We start from the raw sequence: 21075 nt of genomic DNA, 5'->3' as shown, positions 1-21075 counted from the left end.
TACACACAAAATTCAAGCTTTCGCAACAAACTGTTGCCTCATCAGGAAAGAGGGAAGGAGAGGGAAAGACGAAAGGATGTGGGTTTTAAGGGAGAGGGTAAGGAGTCATTCCAGTCCCGGGAGCGGAAAGACTTACATTAGGGGGAAAAAAGGACGGGTACACACTCGCACACACACACATATCCATCCACACATATACAGACACAAGCAGACATATTTAAAGACCGTTGTCTGTCTGCTTGTGTCTGTATATGTGTGGATGGATATGTGTGTGTGTGCGAGTGTGTACCCGTCCTTTTTTCCCCCTAAGGTAAGTCTTTCCGCTCCCGGGACTGGAATGACTCCTTACCCTCTCCCTTAAAACCCACATCCTTTCGTCTTTCCCTCTCCTTCCCTCTTTCCTGATGAGGCAACAGTTTGTTGCGAAAGCTTGAATTTTGTGTGTATGTTTGTGTTCGTTTGTGTGTCTGTCGACCTGCCAGCACTTTCATTTGGTAAGTCACATCATCTTTGTTTTTTGATATATATATATATATATATATATATATATATATATACCTAAAAACAAAGACGATGTGACTTACCAAATGAAAGTGCTGGCAGGTCGACAGACACACAAACGAACACAAACATACACACAAAATTCTAGCTTTCGCAACCAACGGTTGCCTCGTCAGGAAATGTCTGCTTGTGTCTGTATATGTGTGGATGGATATGTGTGTGTGTGCGAGTGTAAACCTGTCCTTTTTTCCCCCTAAGGTAAGTCTTTCCGCTCCCGGGATTGGAATGACTCCTTACCCTCTCCCTTAAAACCCAATCCTTTTGTCTTTCCTTCTCCTTCCCTCTTTCCTGACGAGGCAACCGTTGGTTGCGAAAGCTAGAATTTTGTGTGTATGTTTGTGTTCGTTTGTGTGTCTGTCGACCTGCCAGCACTTTCATTTGGTAAGTCACATCGTCTTTGTTTTTAGGTATATTTTTCCTTCGTGGAATGTTTCCTTCTATTATAACCATATATATATATATATATATATATATCTGTCGACCTGCCAGCACTTTCATTTGGTAAGTCACATCATCTTTGTTTTTAGATATATTTTTCCTTCGTGGAATGTTTCCTTCTATTGTAACTATATATATATATAGTTATAATAGAAGGAAACATTCCACGAAGGAAAAATATACCTAAAAACAAAGATGATGTGACTTACCAAATGAAAGTGCTAGCAGGTCGACAGACACACAAACGAACACAAACATACACACAAAATTCAAGCTTTCGCAACAAACTGTTGCCTCATCAGGAAAGAGGGAAGGAGAGGGAAAGACGAAAGGATGTGGGTTTTAAGGGAGAGGGTAAGGAGTCATTCCAGTCCCGGGAGCGGAAAGACTTACCTTAGGGGGAAAAAGGGACGGGTATACACTCTCACACACACACACATATCCATCCACACAGCTGTATATGTGTGGATGGATATGTGTGTGTGTGTGTGAGAGTGTATACCCGTCCCTTTTTCCCCCTAAGGTAAGTCTTTCCGCTCCCGGGACTGGAATGACTCCTTACCCTCTCCCTTAAAACCCACATCCTTTCGTCTTTCCCTCTCCTTCCCTCTTTCCTGATGAGGCAACAGTTTGTTGCGAAAGCTTGAATTTTGTGTGTATGTTTGTGTTCGTTTGTGTGTCTGTCGACCTGCTAGCACTTTCACTTTCATTTGGTAAGTCACATCATCTTTGTTTTTAGGTATATATATATATATATATATATATATATGGTGGTGGCGGCGGCGGTGGTGTGTGTGTGTGTGTGTGTGTGTGTGTGTGTGTGTTTTCACCACACTGGTTGAAATTTTCTGTGGTACTCCAAAGTGCTTCAGGTGAATGCCAGAACAGTTCCTACTATAGGAAACCACAGTTGATGTGAAATGTTATTCTCTAACCTCCCTCACTTCAGAAGATTTCTTGCTAACAAAAGCACTAACTCTGCTGGATAAAGGATATTCAGGAGGGATTGGCACTTTTAACACTTCTTCATTTTCACTGAGTTGAAATCGGGACATTTACGACCAAATTCTAAGAGGTAGAAGGAGAAAAGTTATGCCAGGTTGATCCTGTGAGGTATTGAGCTACATGCAAGACAAATGCTTCCAGAAAAGACTTCATACAATTGCATTTTATATTCATTCTCTTTTTAAGGTAAGCTTTTCTTTCTAGTGTCATTTAACATTTTATTACAGATTTATTTCTGCCTTTAGCAGTTACTTTGTTGGCCAAAGAACAGAATTAATCTACTGCTTTCGGTGTCTTGTTTGCTAATTTAATTCTCTCCAAATCTTGTGATTTGATTTGAATACACTCAATTACCCTAGTTTTACTGTTATTCCTCATCACCCTTTAACCTCTTTTTCCACACATTATTCATTCAATTACACTAACTTTCTCCTTTTTCTGTTTCTAAGAGAATTAATATGACATTGGCAAACCTTAATGTTTTTATTTCTTCTCTCTGTAAATACCTTTTCCAAATTTCCCTTTATTTTTTCTGTACTGCTTTCTCAATATACAGATTGAGTAACATATAACCCATCTCACTCAATTCGCAGTGTGGGGAAAACAAAGCAAGCCTCTAGTGAATATGAAGCTAAGCATTGTTATGAAGACAGTCTACAAGAAAGAATTCCACACCTACAATTTTGGATTGCTACTTGTAGTTGTTGTAGGGTGCCACTATATTGGTTTTCATTGATTCTAGTGTTTCTTGGCATTAAATTGACATTGAGAAAACCACTTAGATCCTAAAAAACCATTGCATTGTTGTTTTTTAAGTTTGTTTGCATTTTCACAGTTTTTTTTCTGTGATGAGGGATGATGCCACTTGAGTGGTTAACACTTGATCTCTGTGATAAAGTGAGATACCCATGTTTTATTTCTAGTAACTTTTTGATAAAGAAGGGCATTTGCATCTGCTTCATACCACATCAAAAATATCAGTGATGCAGGAATTCTCAGTTGCAGGGGAACTAGTCAGGCAAAAACTTTACTATGGGCCTATGTGTTAGTATGCAGTATCATCAGTTGCAAAAATGTTTGGGGAAAAATGTGTTGTTGCTCTAGGGCAACACATCGTGTTTCACAGGTTTATTCTTTATTTGAATCTTCAAGTCATCTATGATTATTGACACAGATCAGGGTGAGTTTCGCCCATTGTTGAACATTTAACACCAATTTCTCACATTTCTACTGTGTCACCACTCCCTACAGTTGACTGTAAATTCCTGCAGGTTTCAATTTCAGAGCATTCAAAAATCAAATAAACCTCTAACCTCACATTTGGAAATAATTTGTGTTTCACAGTTCATTTTAAACAGTTACAGAATACACAATAATAATTTGTTTGACTGGCACTCTCATATCACTGAGACAAGATGCTGAGGTTGAGTTTGACCATGTGTAGAAGTCTGATGTCACACTGCACAGTGAGCGTGGAGTGTAGGTTGTTACCTTATGGATTACTCTCATATAATCTTACATGTTCCGTCATCATCATCATCATCATCATCTTCTTCTTCTTCTTCTTCTTCTTCTTCTTTTGTTTTGACCATCTTAGGACTATGTAATTCACTTTAGCTTCATTTGTTCTGGTCTTTCTTCTTTCCCAATATTCTTTCATTCACATTATTTGCAACCTTCTTCATTCTTCTGTTGAAGATGATTTTGTTCTGGGTCTTGTTCTGTGCTTTTGAAAGCTTTGAAGACCTGAATTTTTTATTTAAAAATCACACTTTTGTATATCTTGTTCGTGTCTTCTCATTTCTTCCAGATCTCTTTGTTTCTCTTGGATCCATCGTACTTTGGTTTTCTTGTTCATTAGAAATTGTGCAATTCACCATGTTAACCTCACTTGTCCATTCAGAGGATGTGTCTGAAGAACATGCTCCTTCTTTTCTGATGACGTCAGAATTTTTTTCTGTCTTAGTATACAGTTCCTGGTTGGCTCGGTTTCTAAATTGACCATCTTCTGTTCTTCGATATCCTAATATTCTCCTGAGAATCTTTCGTTCTATCAGTTCTAGCCTCTTGATCACTCCAGTTCCTGCTAAGTTGAGAGATTTTGCTGCGTTTAGAGCTTCAGGGTGGATCACTATTTGGTAACGTTTCAATTTTGCATTTATTGAAATATTCTTCTTGTTATAGGTGTTGATAGTTAGTTTATAAACTAAGTTCATTTTGTTTATTCATGCTCCCATTGCTTCTTTTTCAGTCATTCCAATGTCTATCCATTCTCCAAGGCATTTGAATCTCTCCACCTTCTGAAGTTTCCCTCCTCCTGTTGTCATCCATTTAGGAGCTGTCATGATGTTTGTCATATATTGTGTATTCTCGATAGAGATCTGTAGGTCTGCTTTAGCTACCTGTATGTGCAGTTCTGAGGTTTGGTTAACAGTCTCTTCTACTAATTCGGACAAGATCACAATGTCATCTGTGAATGCTAGACAATCTACCCGTGTTCCTTTATTCTTACACCCCAGTTGTATTCCACCCATTCCTTTCATTCCTTGTCACTACTCTCTGATCACATTATCAAGGACACAATTAAAGAGCAGAGGGAGAGTCCGTCTCCCTGTCTCACCCCGATTTTAATCTTAAAGGCCCCTGACAGCTTTCCTCTGAACTTGACCTTGAATGTTGTGTTGCTTAGGGTTTGTTTAACCAGTTCACTGGATTTTCTATCAAAACTCGTCTCTCCTGAAATTGGGAACAGTGTGTGTCTGTCTACAGAATCATAGGCTTTCTTGAAGTCTGTGAATGTAAGCACAAACTTTTTGCTCCTCTGTTTTTGATAAGTGATTATCAGTTTTAGGTTCAGGATCTGTTCTGCACATGATCTCTCCTTTCTGAAGCCTCCTTGGTACTCATCAATCTGTGGATTTAGTTGTTCTTCCACTCTATTTAGCAGTGCTTTTGAGAATACCTTATAGGCCACAGGTATTAAAGAAATTCCCCTGTAGTTCCCAGGTTCCGTCTTACCGCTTTGCTTGTGTATAGGATATGTATTAGTGCCGATGTGCAACCTTCTGGAAGCTGCTCTTTTTTTCCAGATTTTTTGTTTAATTTGTTAAATGTAATACATGTTTGTTTTTGTAGATAATAATTTGTTACATAATAATCGTAGATTTGGTATTACATTGTAGTTTTTTGTTGTTAAAATTGTTCCGTTATTAGGTGAGAAACAGCTATTTGTAGTGCAATTTCGGTGTGTTAAATTAAAATTTGTTTCTACTTATGATTTGTGGTCTTATTAGTGCATATGTGCTTAGCTGGAGAAATAGTTTGACAATTTGTGTACCCAGGCTGTCCCAGTTTTCAGCATTTTATGAACACATTTCAACATAACACCTCACTTCTACAGTTTGCTGTGTTTTAGTTTGGTTTATTTGCTGTAGGATGTAGTGTGGCCAACTCTCTCTCTCTCTCTCTCTCTCTCTCTCTTTGTCTTCCCAGATATATGAATAAACAGAGATGACAATAAGCACAAATTTAATGTTTACAGAATGCGAACAGCAACAGTCATAAATATACATGTTGCATCAAACCACCCACAAAATCAAAAAATAGCAGCTTTCCAACATATAATACACAGATTTACTAAAATCCCTCTCTGCAGAGAAAATGAAAAAGAATTGGAAACAATACAACTCATATTAAAAAACAATGGATACAACACCAACGTAATACAAAAACTCCACCACAAAATCACTATAAAACTAAAGAAAAATGTAAATAAAAAGGGAACACAGACCCGCAGTACATACAACATACAGAACAGAAAGACCACTAACTTCACTAACAAAAAGAAATGGTACACTTTAACGTACGAACACAAATTAACACACAGAACAGCAAATATACTGAAGAAAAAAGGACTACTCGTGGCATACAGAGCAAGAAACATATTCCAGTCACATTTACAAATACCAATACAAAAACCAGATACCAAGGAGCTGTTGTACACAAGTTAGAATGTCAAGACTACGAATCTGTGTATTTGGGAATGACAGGCAGAAATTTGAAAACTAGATATGGAGAGAACATAAGAAGCTGGAAGAATAGCCACTCTGCCATTTCTGTGTGCCTAATGAACGTGAACTATATAACATAGAACAGGATTTGCATATTGTTAGGATGAACAATCACAACAGAAAACCCCTACCATTACAGGAAAACTTTCACACACGAAGAGCCCTTGCAACGAACAAGAAAGTAATAAATGACCAAATCAATATAAGTAACAACTCATTGACCATGTTAGCCACCAAAACAAAAGGAAGAGAGATATAGAACACACCCAGACTAAATAACAATAAAGAAAGGTGCGCTCTTATGCGTGCGTCCCCCCCCCCCCCCCCCACACACACACAATATGAAACTACAGACAGGCATGACACCACAACACAAACAAAAGATGAAAGAGAAAACACAGAACAACATTGGCTAAACTACAAACAGTAAACAACCCAAACCAAAATACAATGAGCAGTGTAAAGTGCTAAGTCACCTTGTTATAAAATGCTGAAAATCAGACATCCTAGGTACACATACCATCTAAGTGCATCTCCAGGACAGCATTAGTAAGACCACAAATCATGTGACAAATCTGTAATTATTATATAATACATTTATTATATACAAAACAAACATGTATTACGGGCTCCACAAATGAAAGGAAGCAAAACAAATGTGGCACAATAAAAGAGCGTCTCATTTAGTTGCATTAGCCAAAACACATGCTATGTGCTCATTGCATGTCATGTCATTTTGCAATTTATTTATTTATCGTGTCAAAAGTGTGTGTGTGTGTGTGTGTGTGTGTGTGTGTGTGTGTGTGTGTGTATTTGACGTAATTTTACACAAAAGAAGACCAAAAATTGGACACTTCAAGTGCATTTGGTGTAGCTCTCGTAAGATCTTGCATGGTGCAGGTGGTTGGTGATGAGGAACACTGAAGGAAATGGCTTTTAGTCTGCTCAACGCCACACTGTTGAATCTAGATACTTAATTGAGGTGGCCGAGTCAAGCAGGTTATCATTAACAATGTTTTCAAGCATTACAGGAATATACGTCCCATCCATTCACATTAACTTATGTTAATCCACATAAACTTCCATTTATTCACATTTTATACAAGCTGTCAATCATTGCACCAAATAGAAATTTTGTCCAAGTCATCTTGCACCCAGCCACCCCGATTTAGGTTTTCCGTGATTTCCCTAAATTGCTATGGGCAAATGCCAGGATGGTTCCTTTGAAAGGGCACAGCCGACTTCCTTCCGCACCCTTCCCTAATCTGATGAGACCGATGACCTCGCTGTTTGGTCTCTTCCCCCAACCAACCCAACCCCCTCCAAGTCACCTTGAATATCCCTACAGTCATTCAATATCAGCATTTTCTTATACACAACAGCATCACAAGCAGGCAGTCTTAAGATTGCTGCGTACCTAATCTGACAGATAGTTCATGTACATATAGACAGATCGTTTATACACATGGAGAACAAAAGGGGTCCTATCACATTTCCATCAATGCCATCTAGACTGAGGAAGTCAGTGCTTTGAGCAGCCCTCCTACCAAGAGTAGTCATACAAGACTTGCTTGCACCCTCTCCTTTCACACCCAAGAGCAGTTTCTGCTGGTAGGCATTTCTAGAAATGCTTTTTTCTGGCTAAATAATATATTTCTAGTGACATACACAACTGTTTCAATTAAATGAGTCTTATATCAATTATTTCATACACACACTAAAACTTACACCTGTTTTGACACCGAAAATCCAGAATTTGTAAAGCTACAGATGACTTAATTAGGCCTATGCACATGTTCTTTACTATACAATAACTAACTTGTTTAGTAATCAGAACGGTAAAGAATCTTTTTTGCATAATAGCTTTGTTAATCATAACAACTATGAGGAATACAGAGCAGTAATGAATAAAAATATTATTACAAGTTATATATATGGTACATATTGCAATCCCCATTCCACAATATGAATTCAATCTACTGTATATAATAAAAAGTCCAGTTGAGCCTTCACTTAATTTTGCTGATATGTTTTTCTTTCTGGGGACAGCATCCTTCACAGTGCTTTGATTTTTCATCTTAGTGTAATTGTTAAGAAATACGCTGGAAGAAATCCATATTACGTTTTTGCAAATATCTTGGCCACTGTGACTTTATCTGACCAAAAGCTTTATGTAAGTGTGTTTTAATTGTGCCTGTTTTCCTACATTGTTCATACAGGAATTATCTTTATCCTCTTTTTTTTAAAAAACAGTTATACCAGATGCAGTTCATAATGTTCACTCAGTAAGTTAAAAAGAAGTCACATGCTGAATATTTAGGATGGTTATGTACATGAGAGACTGAAGGTGGATTTAAAAATTATGATATTGCCTTTCTCTTATCAGAATTATTATCTGAAATTACAGACAATACTTTGAATCCTGTCTCTTCAAGACACAGTATTATTCTTTTATTCATTGGTATAAATTATCACCTTTTAATTTCTAGACTAGTAAGATATGAACAACATATTTAAAATTCCTCAGTATACTGCTAATCGTGAAGACATATTCTGCATTTGCCGTCAAACATTCATCATTAACCATACAGACAACACTTTCTCCTTTGTAGTCAAAATATTCTTTCAGATATATTTCATCTTTTAGAAGGTTGACATGATACTCATCCAGTTTAAGAAATTTACATTTATCTCTTATATATGGCAAAAAATGATTTTCACATTGCTCCTTCTGGGGGCCTAAGTAATACCAGAACACTCTTTGAATTGTTGATAGAAGAGGGCCTACAAAAAACCTGAATCTCTGATAAATGTATAACCACATAGAGAATTACTGTAAGATAAACAATAAAATATCATGTATGGTGGAGTGTGTGAAAGTTTCTTTGATTTTAGTAATTTCAACAGTTCAATGAGAAAGTGTATGTTTTCGCTCTTTCTGTGCTCAGATAAAACAAGTGTATGAAGAATCTCACATGCAAAACTCAAAATTTGCTCGATATCATTTAGTGCATTCATGTCCACATCAACTTTTTCCACACAGTCTAACACGTTACCTAATTCACCCATGCTTGACACCCTTGGTAAAAACTTATCCCCGTTTAGGCTTACCCTGTTTGTTTGCTTGGTCAAACAAATACTGACACATCAAGAGTTTCACTAACAAGAACAGAATATTTTATCACAGGAGCAGGAACTATTTGAATGTTAGCAAACCATACAGATGTAGGTTTTGTAACAATATCCCTGAAATCAGGTAGTTTTATCATTGAAAATTGTTCCTTTTACTCAGACAGCAACTTAATGAACGATCTGGTTGATGGTACTGACAGCGGCATTAGACTGTTTGCCGATGATGTTGTAGTCTACAGGAAAGTAGTACCACATGAAAGTTGTGAACAAATCAGTAAGGATTTGCAGAAAATAAATGCGTGGTGTAATGACTGGCAGTTATCTCTCAAGATTAGTAAGTGTAACCTACTGCGTATAACACGGCGAAAATCCCCATTAATGTATGAGTACAAAATAAATGCCCAGTCTTTGGAAGCAGTAACATCTGTCAAGTATCTTGGTGTGACTATTTGAAATGATCTCAAATGGAATGATCAGATTACACAAGTAACAGGTAAGGCGAACTCTAGATAGCAGTTTATTGATAGAATCCTGAAGCAATGCAGTCCGTCAACAAAGGAAATAGCTTACAATATGTTAGTTCGTCCAGTCTTAGAGTATTGTTCGTCTGTAAGGGACCCTTACCAGTTGGGTCTGATTCAATAGGTTGAGAAGTTCCAAACAAGAGTGGCAAGATTCGTGACTGGTACATTTAGCCATCACGAGAGTGTTACAAATCTCATAGAAAGTTTGAAGTGTGACACAGTTGCAGATAGACGGCGCACTAAACAGAAGGGGCTGCTCACTAAATTCCGAAATCCAATCTTCACCGAGGATGTAGAGCATATACAGGGTGATTCAAAAAGAATACCACAACTTTAGGAATTTAAAACTCTGCAATGACAAAAGGCAGAGCTAAGCACTATCTGTCGGCGAATTAAGGGAGCTATAAAGTTTCATTTAGTTGTACATTTGTTCGCTTGAGGCGCTGTTAACTAGGCGTCAGCGTCAGTTGATGCTAAGATGGCGACCACTCAACAGAAAGCTTTTTGTGTTATTGAGTACGGCAGAAGTGAATCGACGACAGTTGTTCAGCGTGCATTTCGAACGAAGTATGGTGTTAAACCTCCTGATAGGTGGTGTATTAAACATTGGTATAAACAGTTTACAGAGAATGGGTGTTTGTGCAAAGGGAAAAGTGACAGAGCACTTCATCACTGGCCTCCAAGAAGCCCTGATCTTACCCCCTGCGATCTTTTCTTATGGGGGTATGTTAAGGATATGGTGTTTCGGCCACCTCTCCCAGCCACCATTGATTTGAAACTAGAAATAACAGCAGCTATCCAAAGTGTTACGCCTGATATGCTACAGAGAGTGTGGAACGAGTTGGAGTATCGGGTTGATATTGCTCGAGTTTCTGGAGGGGTCCATATTGAACATCTCTGAACTTGTTTTTGAGTGAAAAAAAAACCTTTTTAAATACTCTTTGTAATGATGTATAACAGAAGGTTATATTATGTTTCTTTCATTAAATACACATTTTTAAAGTTGTGGTATTCTTTTTTAATCACCCTGTATTATTACCACCAACTTTCAAATCACACAATGATCACCATTCAAAGATAAGGGAAATTAGAGCTTGCACCGAGGCGTTCAGACAGTCATTTTTCCCCTGCATGATCCACGAGTGGGATGGGGGGGGGGGGGGGGGGAATTATGACTTTGGCGTGAATTGTGCCCTCCGCCACACACCGCTTCGTGGCTAGCCGGGTATATATGTAGACGTAGAAAGAATTGACCTTCCAAATACATTTCCCTCTCGTACAGACTCTACTGAACAACTGCCTGAATATTTTCCTCTTAAAGTTTCTGTCTCTTTGTTTCGGGATCAACTCTGTAGCTTCCAGCTTTGCTCAAGTAGAGAGGACAACTTGGGAAACAGATGAACTGCTGTTGAAAGCAGTTTTGGTCCAATGAGTGTGTGATGTACTTCTCCATTTCTTCTGCTATCCTGAGAAGATCATATAATTTCATGAACATGAAAATGCTGTTCATACACCTACAATCAATAATCCACATGGTAATTACACAGAACTGATGCTCATAATAATATTAGTTAGGGACTAGTATTAGATAGTTTATCTTAGAAACTTTCATATTTGTAAACACTGAATATTACATTTCATAACTATTTCTAGTTATCATAAAGACCTTGGTGTCTGGCCATTCATGTTAGGCTGCCTGTTCTTTCCCAAGTTACATTATTCAAAAAGCAGGTTTGTTACTCTGAAGAAGCCAACTAATAAAACACAAACATGGAGTCGGTTCTCTAATCTTTTGGAGGTAAGATGTAAACCTCTACTCGTGCCAACTTCCTTGAATTGATGCCTTGTTTAAATTTCTACAAGTAGCTCAGTTGACATAGTAATAACCTCACATAGGTAGTGTTCTAAATTGATAAAAAAAAAAAAGCCTCTCTCTAAACACATGACACAGAGCATACCAAATCGCACATTTGTGCACTTTTGTTTCGTACCAGACTTTACTTCACAGCAAGCAAACCACTGATATGGAACAGGAAATAATAAAATGTTGTAAGCTAAAATTTGCAGACAAGTGTTACATGCATAGCGCAACAATAAATTGTCAGTTTAGTGTCCTCTAACTGCTATGAATGCAATGACAACATATTGAAACATTCATGGAAAATTTCAAATGAACAGGTATTAAATCTGTATATAGAGTTTATCTAGAGCTGTGGACACATTTCATGCACACTATTCAGTTATAATAATAAAACCCGTGGAGGCCCGGGAAAAGAATAGGCCTCCGGTATGTTCTGCCAGTTGTAAAAGGCGGCGAAAAGAACAAACCACTAATAGGGCTAACCCCCCTTTTAGTGTGATTAGTTGGTTCAGGACAGAACTAAAGAAGCCTCGGACAAGCACCTTCATGGTCGGGGACGACGCTTGAACCCTATGCCCGCCCACAATGGTAACAACACTGCTAGCCAACTGGAAAATGATTCAAATCCAAATAGAGGTGTTTTGCAGGATATGCTTCCTGCAACCACCCTAGAAGGAAAACAAAGACAGAGGATGAGATGGTCAGATGAAGTTAATCGACACCTCATGTTCTGTTATTACCAAGCAACAAACCTAGGAACCAACACAACTAGATACAGATCACAAGTATACACAACATTTATTGTCAGATACCCAGAATTAAAATTTTTAACAGAACGACGACTAGCTGATCAGATCCGTGTAATAATCAAAAATAACAGGATACCCCAGTCAGAATTAGAAAACATCAAACAACAAGTACAACAAATACTGGAACAAAATAATGTGCAATCAGAAGAAGAAGAAAATACAGTAATGGACTCAAACATCCAGGAGCAAACAAACAAAGAACAACACGCATCAATTAAACAATCAGAGGAAAACGAAATCTTAAGACAGCCACCAGAACAAGCACAAATAGAACACGAGGTGACACACATGTTAGATATAGAAGAAAAATTTCAGCTGACATATATAGAATACAGAGACACAAATACCGACATTAGACCATTCTTGCATAGACCGCCAAATAACCCACAAGTCGAAACAACAATAAAAACTATCAACACAATCATACACAACAAAATAAATGAAAACACAACTATGGAAGAGTTACAACTACTGGTTTATATAGGAGCACTCACTACACTAAATATACACACTAGGCAGAGATCAGAACCAACCAACACACAGAAGAAACCCACAAAACCAGCATGGCAACACAGGCTACAGATCAGAATAGAAAAACTGAGAAAAGACATCGGACAGCTAACACAATTTATAAGAAATGAAATGTCAGAAAAGAAACGAAAAAGCTTAGGTAAAATCTCACAGCAAGAAGTGATAGAGCAATTAGATGAAAAGAAGCAGAAATTACAAGCATTGGCCAAACGACTTAGAAGATACAAAAAAAGTGAAAATAGAAGGAAACAAAACCAAACATTCAACACAAACCAAAAGAAATTTTACCAGACAACAGATAACACACACATTAAAATAGACAATCCACCAAACATAACAGACATGGAACACTTCTGGAGCAACATGTGGTCAAACCCGGTACAACATAACAGGCATGCACGGTGGATACAAGCAGAAACAGATACATACAAGATGATAACCACAAATGCCTGAAGTGATAATTTTGCAACATGAAGTCACCCAAGCAATTAATTCTACTCACAATTGGAAAGCCCCTGGAAAAGATAAAATAGCAAATTTCTGGCTAAAGAAATTCACCTCAACACATTCACATCTAACTAAATTATTTAACAGTTACATTGCAGACCCATACACATTCCCTGATACACTTACACATGGAATAACTTATCTGAAACCTAAAGATCAAGCAGACACAGCAAACCCAGTTAAATATTGCCCCATAACATGCCTACCAACAATATACAAAATATTAACTTCAGTCATTACACAGAAATTAATGACACATGCAACACAGAACAAAATTATAAATGAAGAACAAAAAGGCTGTTGCAAAGGAGCACGAGGATGTAAAGAGCAACTGATAATAGATGCAGAGGTGACATATCAAGCTAAAACTAAACAAAGGTCGCTACACTATGCATACATTGATTACCAAAAAGCTTTTGATAGTGTACCCCACTCATGGTTACTACAAATATTGGAAATATACAAAGTAGATCCTAAACTGATACAGTTCCTAAACATAGTAATGAAAAATTGGAAAACCACACTTAATATCCAAACAAATTCAAATAATATCACATCACAGCCAATACAGATTAAGCGTGGAATATACCAAGGAGACTCATTAAGTCCTTTCTGGTTCTGCCTTGCTGTGAACCCACTATCCAACATGCTAAATAATACAAATTATGGATACAATATTACTGGAACATACCCACACAAAATCACACATTTGCTATACATGGATGATCTAAAACTACTGGCAGCAACAAATCAACAACTCAACCAATTACTAAAGATAACAGAAGTATTCAGCAATGATATAAATATGGCTTTTGGAACAGACAAATGTAAGAAAAATAGCATAGTCAAGGGAAAACACACTAAACAAGAAGATTACATATTGGATAACCACAGTGACTCCATAGAAGCGATGGAAAAAACAGATGCCTATAAATATCTAGGATACAGACAAAAAATAGGAATAGATAATACAAATATTAAAGAAGAAGTAAAAGAAAAATATAGACAAATACTAACAAAAATACTGAAAACAGAATTGACAGCAAGAAACAAGACAAAAGCTATAAATACTTATGCTATACCAATATTGACCTACTCATTTGGAGTAGTGAAATGGAGTAACACAGACCTAGAAGCACACTTACACAATCACAATGCCACAAATACAGAGTACATCACATACATTCAGCAACAGAAAGATTCACATTAAGCAGAAAGGAAGGAGGAAGGGGATTCATCGACATAAAAAACCTACATTATGGACAGGTAGACAATTTAAGAAAATTCTTTCTAGAACGAGCAGAAACTAGCAAAATACACAAAGCAATCACTCATATAAATACATCGGCTACACCACTGCAATTTCATAACCACTTCTACAATCCTCTAGATCACATAACATCAACAGATACAAAGAAAGTAAATTGGAAGAAGAAAACACTACATGGCAAGCACCCGTATCATCTAACAGAGCCACACATCGATCAAGACGCATCCAACACATGGCTAAGAAAAGGCAATATATACAGTGAGATGGAAGGATTCATGATTGCAATACAGGATCAAACAATAGACACCAGATATTACAGCAAGCATATTATTAAAGATCCCAATACGACAACAGATAAATGCAGACTTTGCAAACAACAAATAGAAACAGTAGATCACATCACAAGCGGATGTACAATACTAGCAAATACAGAATACCCCAGAAGACATGACAACGTAGCAAAAATAATACATCAACAGCTTGCCTTACAACATAAACTTATAAAACAACACGTTCCCACATACTAGTATGCACCACAAAATGTACTGGAGAATGATGAATACAAATTATACTGAAACAGAACCATTATAACAGATAAAACAACACCACATAACAAACCTGACATCGTACTCACCAATAAAAAGAAGAAATTATCACAACTAATCGAAATATCCATACCCAATACAACAAATATACAAAAGAAAACAGGACAGAAAATTGAAAAATACATCCAACTGGCAGAGGAAGTCAAGGACATGTGGCATCAGGATAAAGTTGACATTATACTGATTATACTATCAACTACAGGAGTCATACCACACAATATCCACCAGTACATCAATGCAATACAGCTACATCCAAACTTATATATACAACTACACAAATCCGTAATTATTGATACATGTTCAATCACCCGAAAGTTCCTAAATGCAGTATAACATATTCCGTACAGTTAAAAGGAAGTCACGCTTGATCAAGGTCCGCGTCACTTTCCATTTTTGACCAGACATAACGTCTGAGAAAAGAAAGAAAGAATAATAATAATACAATACTGCCAAAACAGTAACACAGTAAGTAGTAAGTTATGTGTAAATTGAAGATCATGCTTCTCATTATTTATGTTACACAGCAGTATAATCATGAAGTAATGTATATGACTTAGTGTTGTTGTTCTGCTACTAGTTGAACTTTCCCTTGGTCTAGCTTGTTCCCGTTTTGTGAATAATTATTTTTCTCTTTGGAAATAAAAAAACTTGCACTTTCAGTCATGTTGAAGAATTTCCTGTACACCTGGTCACACAACATATGGAAGGCATTTTGTCCGTTATGACCACAAATTTGACCTGCACATCACATGAATAACAAAATAATTCCAAAACAGTCACTGTGTAACATTCATGTATTCCCTAGCTCAGCATAATGCTACACAATACTAGTTGTTTGCTGCTGTTATGATCCACCACACTGTTTGTAAGCAGTGCACAGGTGTCAAGCTATGTGGTTTTGCTTCCATGAGACATTCCGGAGAAAATTTTTGTCTCTGTTACTTTTGCCATCCAGAGTAAAATACCGGGTTCTGTGGCTAAAAAAGTTTTGAGCCATTTGCGTATTTTCAAAACAGTGCCATATGCTTGGAGCTTTTTATGTGTCGAGGGTCAGTCTGCCTGTTGACCTGCATCCAAGGTTCACAGGATATTGGATATGAAAAGGGCAAACTGTGTTTTGCACGGGTGATGCTTTCTAAATTCACACTAATGTATAGATAAAATTTGAACTATCTTTCTGGAATTGTGTGTGTGTGTGTGTGTGTGTGTGTGTGTGTGTGTGTGTGTCAATTTGTGGTCAAAAATGTCTGGCTTATTAAAAATCTCATTACTATTAATTTAAGTATTTAATCAATATTAAAATTTTGAATTTGGTAAATACTTTTATTTCGATCTAGCCAATACGTTTTGAGAGATCACATTAACATTTGTATCATTTGATAAGGCAGAAAACATTTTGTGTTGCATGTGGTATGTTGCACTGCTAATTTCTTAAAACTTCAGCTATTGGCATTGATTTGCAATTACTGCAAGTTGTAAGAGACTTGTTAATATTTTCTGAATGAAATGTGTAATGCCTGAATATTTCAGCCAATCGGCAACCACCTTCTAAACAAGAGATAACTGAAAGTGCTCTCTGATTCAACAGCTCGCAAGATGAATGTACACATGTAGCCAATATTTTTCCATTCCAAAGAAATGTTATAGTTATAATATATTTTGTTATTGTAGTTGTGTAATTATTGTGTTTATAGTTTCTTGCACTGTTGTAGTTTGAGGCTCGTGCTTCTGTAGACAGATTTGAGCATGTCCTGGTGAAATTAGTGTAACTAATAGCCTTAAAAATATAAACAATCATGTTAAGTTACATTCTCTCACTACTTTATTCAACTTCAATTTCAAAATGCACAATATTTTGTGTGTTATCTTGTTAGTTGTGGAAAGATCACTGAAGAAATGTACCTGTTTTGTCTACATGGGGTGGTCTCCTGTTCTTCTTTCATGCTTGTTCCTTTTTCAGAGTAGACATATGTAGTAAGTCTGAATATAATAAGTGTTCTGCTAGTTTTGTTATTGTATATTTGACTGAGATTGTAATGACAGCTAATTTTTAAAGAAAGTGAATTATTTGGTATTATAATTTCATAGTGTTTGTGTTGAAGTATCACACCATGTAAATTGTTATTTTTTGATTTGCTGTATTCAGTATGCTGCTCAAAAATATGCTGTGTTCATAATTATGTTTCGTTCGCATATTGTGTTTTTCTGTTGTTTTCCTGAATGGCCTCCATATCATATACATTGCCAGCTGTTAAGTGTTATATAGTATAAAACTGAATCCAAAGCCCCACATGTTTTGTCAGTAATGTGATAATGTTCTTTTCTATTCATTCATACCATCATTATTGCTGTTAATGTTGTGCCATCACAGAGTTCTCTCAAAATTAATGAATTTTTGGCAGCTTATATTTTGCTAGTTTCCTGCTGTCGTGTGATATATGACTGTAAAGTGACACATCAGACATGAAGGATCACTTACCAAATTGGATATGACAAGAAGGCCAATAGTAAGACGACATTCCAGCTTTTGAAGCCAGGTATTTCAGTTCCGGAAGTGGAAGAGGTGTCCCCCCTTTCATTTACAATTTCTTCCTTTGTGCTTTGACTACATACACATTGCTCTTCATTCTTTCAGCCCTATAACACATAAGGAGGATTAACTTAATCATTTTGTTGCTATTTTTCTGTTATCAATGGGGGGGGGGGGGGGGGTTGTGATGTTTCGGTAAACAATATATAAGTTTCTTTCTTTTGTTGAAGTTTTTCAGACCGAAAATTTCATAATCTAATTGTAGCTGTTGCCTTTTGCTGAACCATATGTGTTTATGGTCAGCTTGAGCACCAAATTGTAGTATATTGTTTGCTTCTAAAAGTTTTCCCTGTTTCGTGGTTCACTTATCTTTTATACCACTCTCTTGATTGCTGGTATTTCGTACATATTTTGAAACTTTCATTTTTGCCTAACAGAGAGCTTTTTGTTCTGTTAATCTCTGTTATACTTAAATGTTGTCTTCTGGCTAGGTCCCATGTATTTAATATAACCTTATCACTGTATGTGATGTGATTTAAGTTAAACTTTTTGTTTTTCATTGTGTTACTTGTCCAGAAATTCTGGAATTTTGTTTGTTTTATATCTGCATTGTCTTGTTCCAGCAATAATAGGCACAAAAAACTGTATCTGTATGTATTATTTTTGCTCACTTCAACTGTATTTTATTTTCTGAAACGTACAATCAGCAGACATTCTTAAAGTTATGCTTATTAGTATTGCTTGTTCTTTCACCGTCTTGTGTGTGATTTGTGGAATATTTAAATATACAACATTCAGTATTAAAAAATATTGTTGAGTGAGTTGAGTAGTTTGTTTATACATAGCAACATTGTTTTTTGGTTCATAATTTTAATCAACATTTCACTTTCACTATCAGTAAGTAAAGTAAATAGTTTGATAGTATTGATACTAACTCACATTGCTCATTATTCAATTTCATTCCTCAGCTGAGTGAGAGGCTACATTGGTTTTTGAATACCACAGTTTCCCAGGAATCGGATTTTCCTTTGTCCTTGTGTTTTGCTGATCTGAATGTGACTTTCAGAGTGGTGCTCTGAATATCGTTGCGTGTTCATTTGTATAAGCTTTAAAAGTAGAATCTCACCCCTTTTGTCAGATTTTTCCTTGCCTTATATCATCAAGATGTGACAAATCATCCTGTGTCATGCCCTTTAAAGACACAGCTATTGTTGCTTTGTTGTGAAAATATGTCATGTAGTGTGTCACTGTGAGAGTGTTGATTCTGTGCAGATTGAAGGTAATTGATGAAAAAGCATGCAAAAATACTTAGTTGGTATTTGTCAGAGTTGTGTAGTAAAAGAGATGTTCAGCTTTCACTGGCATCTTCAGAACATATGTAAATATTGATCTTGTACACAAAGCATGCAAAACAGTATTGTATATTCCGTCCTTATGCACCGTTGCCTTTAGTGCTGACTTTCTCTGTTGATATATGTTCAGGACAGAAACTAATGCAGTCTTCCGTGACAGTGATGTAAGGGTACAGTTAAATATTTAAACTATTTAAATAGTTTATTATAGAAATACATGAAATGTGCTCCTAAATGGTGCTGGAGTAATTCCAGAATATAAAATAAGCTTTAAAGAACTGTCTGTTATAGAGACATTACTGTAGTAACTGCAGTGTGTCACAGATACTGTTGAACTTATGATTCAGTAACCAGATTATGATCATATTGTGTATTTCTTGTTTTCTTTATTAAGTAAATATATTATTTTTTCATTTCTGAGTTTTATTATTTTATTTTAATTACCCAGAACACACTCCTTTATTTCCCATTCCAATGCTGAAGACTGTATGTTTAAGTGTGTTCAGATATTGCCACTTGATTGACAAATAACAACTTACCGGAAAGACAATAGCTAATGATTGTGAATATAGATTGTTAACAGGGCAGTGATAGTTGGAGTACTAATTAAATCCTATTATTCATGCACACAAATATGATTTTAACCACTTAATTGCATTATAAGCTTTGTTTGTTCAATGTATCAAAGTTCCTTGTTTTCAACCAACTTAACATTTCAATTTAATCTCCTTGTTAGCTACTTTATCGGTGTTATCCAGTTCTTGCACTATTGGAAATCTGTATAGTTTAAGAAGACATTTCCTTACTATCTGCAGAATAGCCAAATGAAAACCACCCAGTTCGGGAATGGCTTTCCATGTTGATTTTGTACAATTTCAAACATATCTTTGTCTCACTTGTTCTGTGACATCATCCAACACTCTCACTTCCACAAATTTGATTGATGACTGGTAAGTGTAAAAGTAACAACTCACTGTGTAGTTTAGGTGTTGAATGGTCAATAGATATAAATGAGACTGAAAATATTTCAAAGCTTCGGGACTATTTCCTCCCTCAGCACTAACTAGTAAACAGTTTGCTGCTGTGGTCTTCAGTCCCAAGACAGGCCTCTTCTTCTTTGCATAACTACTACAACCTACATCCATTTGAACCTACTCACTGTATTCATCACTTGATCACGCTTTACAATTTTTACTCTATGTACTTCCCTCCATTACCAAATTGATGATTCCCTAATGCTGTATTAACCAATCCCTTGTTTAAGTTATGTTGTGCCATAAACATTTTTTTTCGGCAATTTGGTTCAATATCCCACCATTAGTTACTTGATGTATCCATCTAATCTTCAGCATTTTCTGTAGCACCGCATTTGAAAATCTATTCTCCTTGTGTCTGAACTGTTGCTCATTCGTACAAGTCATTTTCATTCAGTTGTAAGTTCAGATGAATATCTTCAGAAACTAATTCCTAACACATCAGTTTATATTAGATTCAACTGATTCCTCCTTTTAATATTTATTTTTCTTGCTCTAGTCAGGCCTTCATTTTGTATCATCTTGCTTTGACAATCATCAGTTATTTTTCTGCCCAGAAAGCAAAACTTACCAAACACTTATAGTGTCTCATTTTCTAACCCAATTCCCTCAGCACGCACAGTATACACATACAGATACATATATACAACTGCACATCTTCATTGTCCTGATTGACTATATTGCCCTGGCACTGTAGCTGGACAGGACTCTCAGTCTGTGTGCGTGGCTGTGTATTCTGTACTAGCTAGCTCTCAAAATGAGCCTCCTTTGAAGGCTTAACAGTATTTTCAGTTTTCTTATGTGCTTATTGGCCACACAACAGCTCAACTGTACAGTGAATTGTTA

The 21075-nt window shown here is 36.4% G+C and overlaps 1 protein-coding gene across 3 annotated transcripts in view; it reads left to right on the top strand.

Moving 5' to 3' along the window:
• LOC126180242 (protein turtle homolog A) overlaps positions 1–21075 on the top strand; it is a 94034-nt gene that overhangs the window by 52397 nt on the left and 20562 nt on the right. For 2 of the 3 annotated variants that reach the window (XM_049924678.1, XM_049924677.1), the window contains exon 6: positions 16844–19586. The exons of the other annotated variant lie outside the window; for it this stretch is intronic. In XM_049924678.1, the coding sequence (XP_049780635.1) occupies positions 16844–16893 (50 nt within the window). In that variant the 3' untranslated portion in view covers positions 16894–19586. Of the gene's footprint in view, positions 1–16843; positions 19587–21075 lie in introns of those variants that run through there. 3 annotated transcript variants of the gene reach the window in all.

The sequence above is a fragment of the Schistocerca cancellata genome, chromosome 1 (assembly GCF_023864275.1).
Source record: "Schistocerca cancellata isolate TAMUIC-IGC-003103 chromosome 1, iqSchCanc2.1, whole genome shotgun sequence".
NCBI classification, from domain to species: Eukaryota; Metazoa; Arthropoda; class Insecta; order Orthoptera; family Acrididae; genus Schistocerca; species Schistocerca cancellata.
This window is presented reverse-complemented; position numbering and strand designations above follow the sequence as displayed.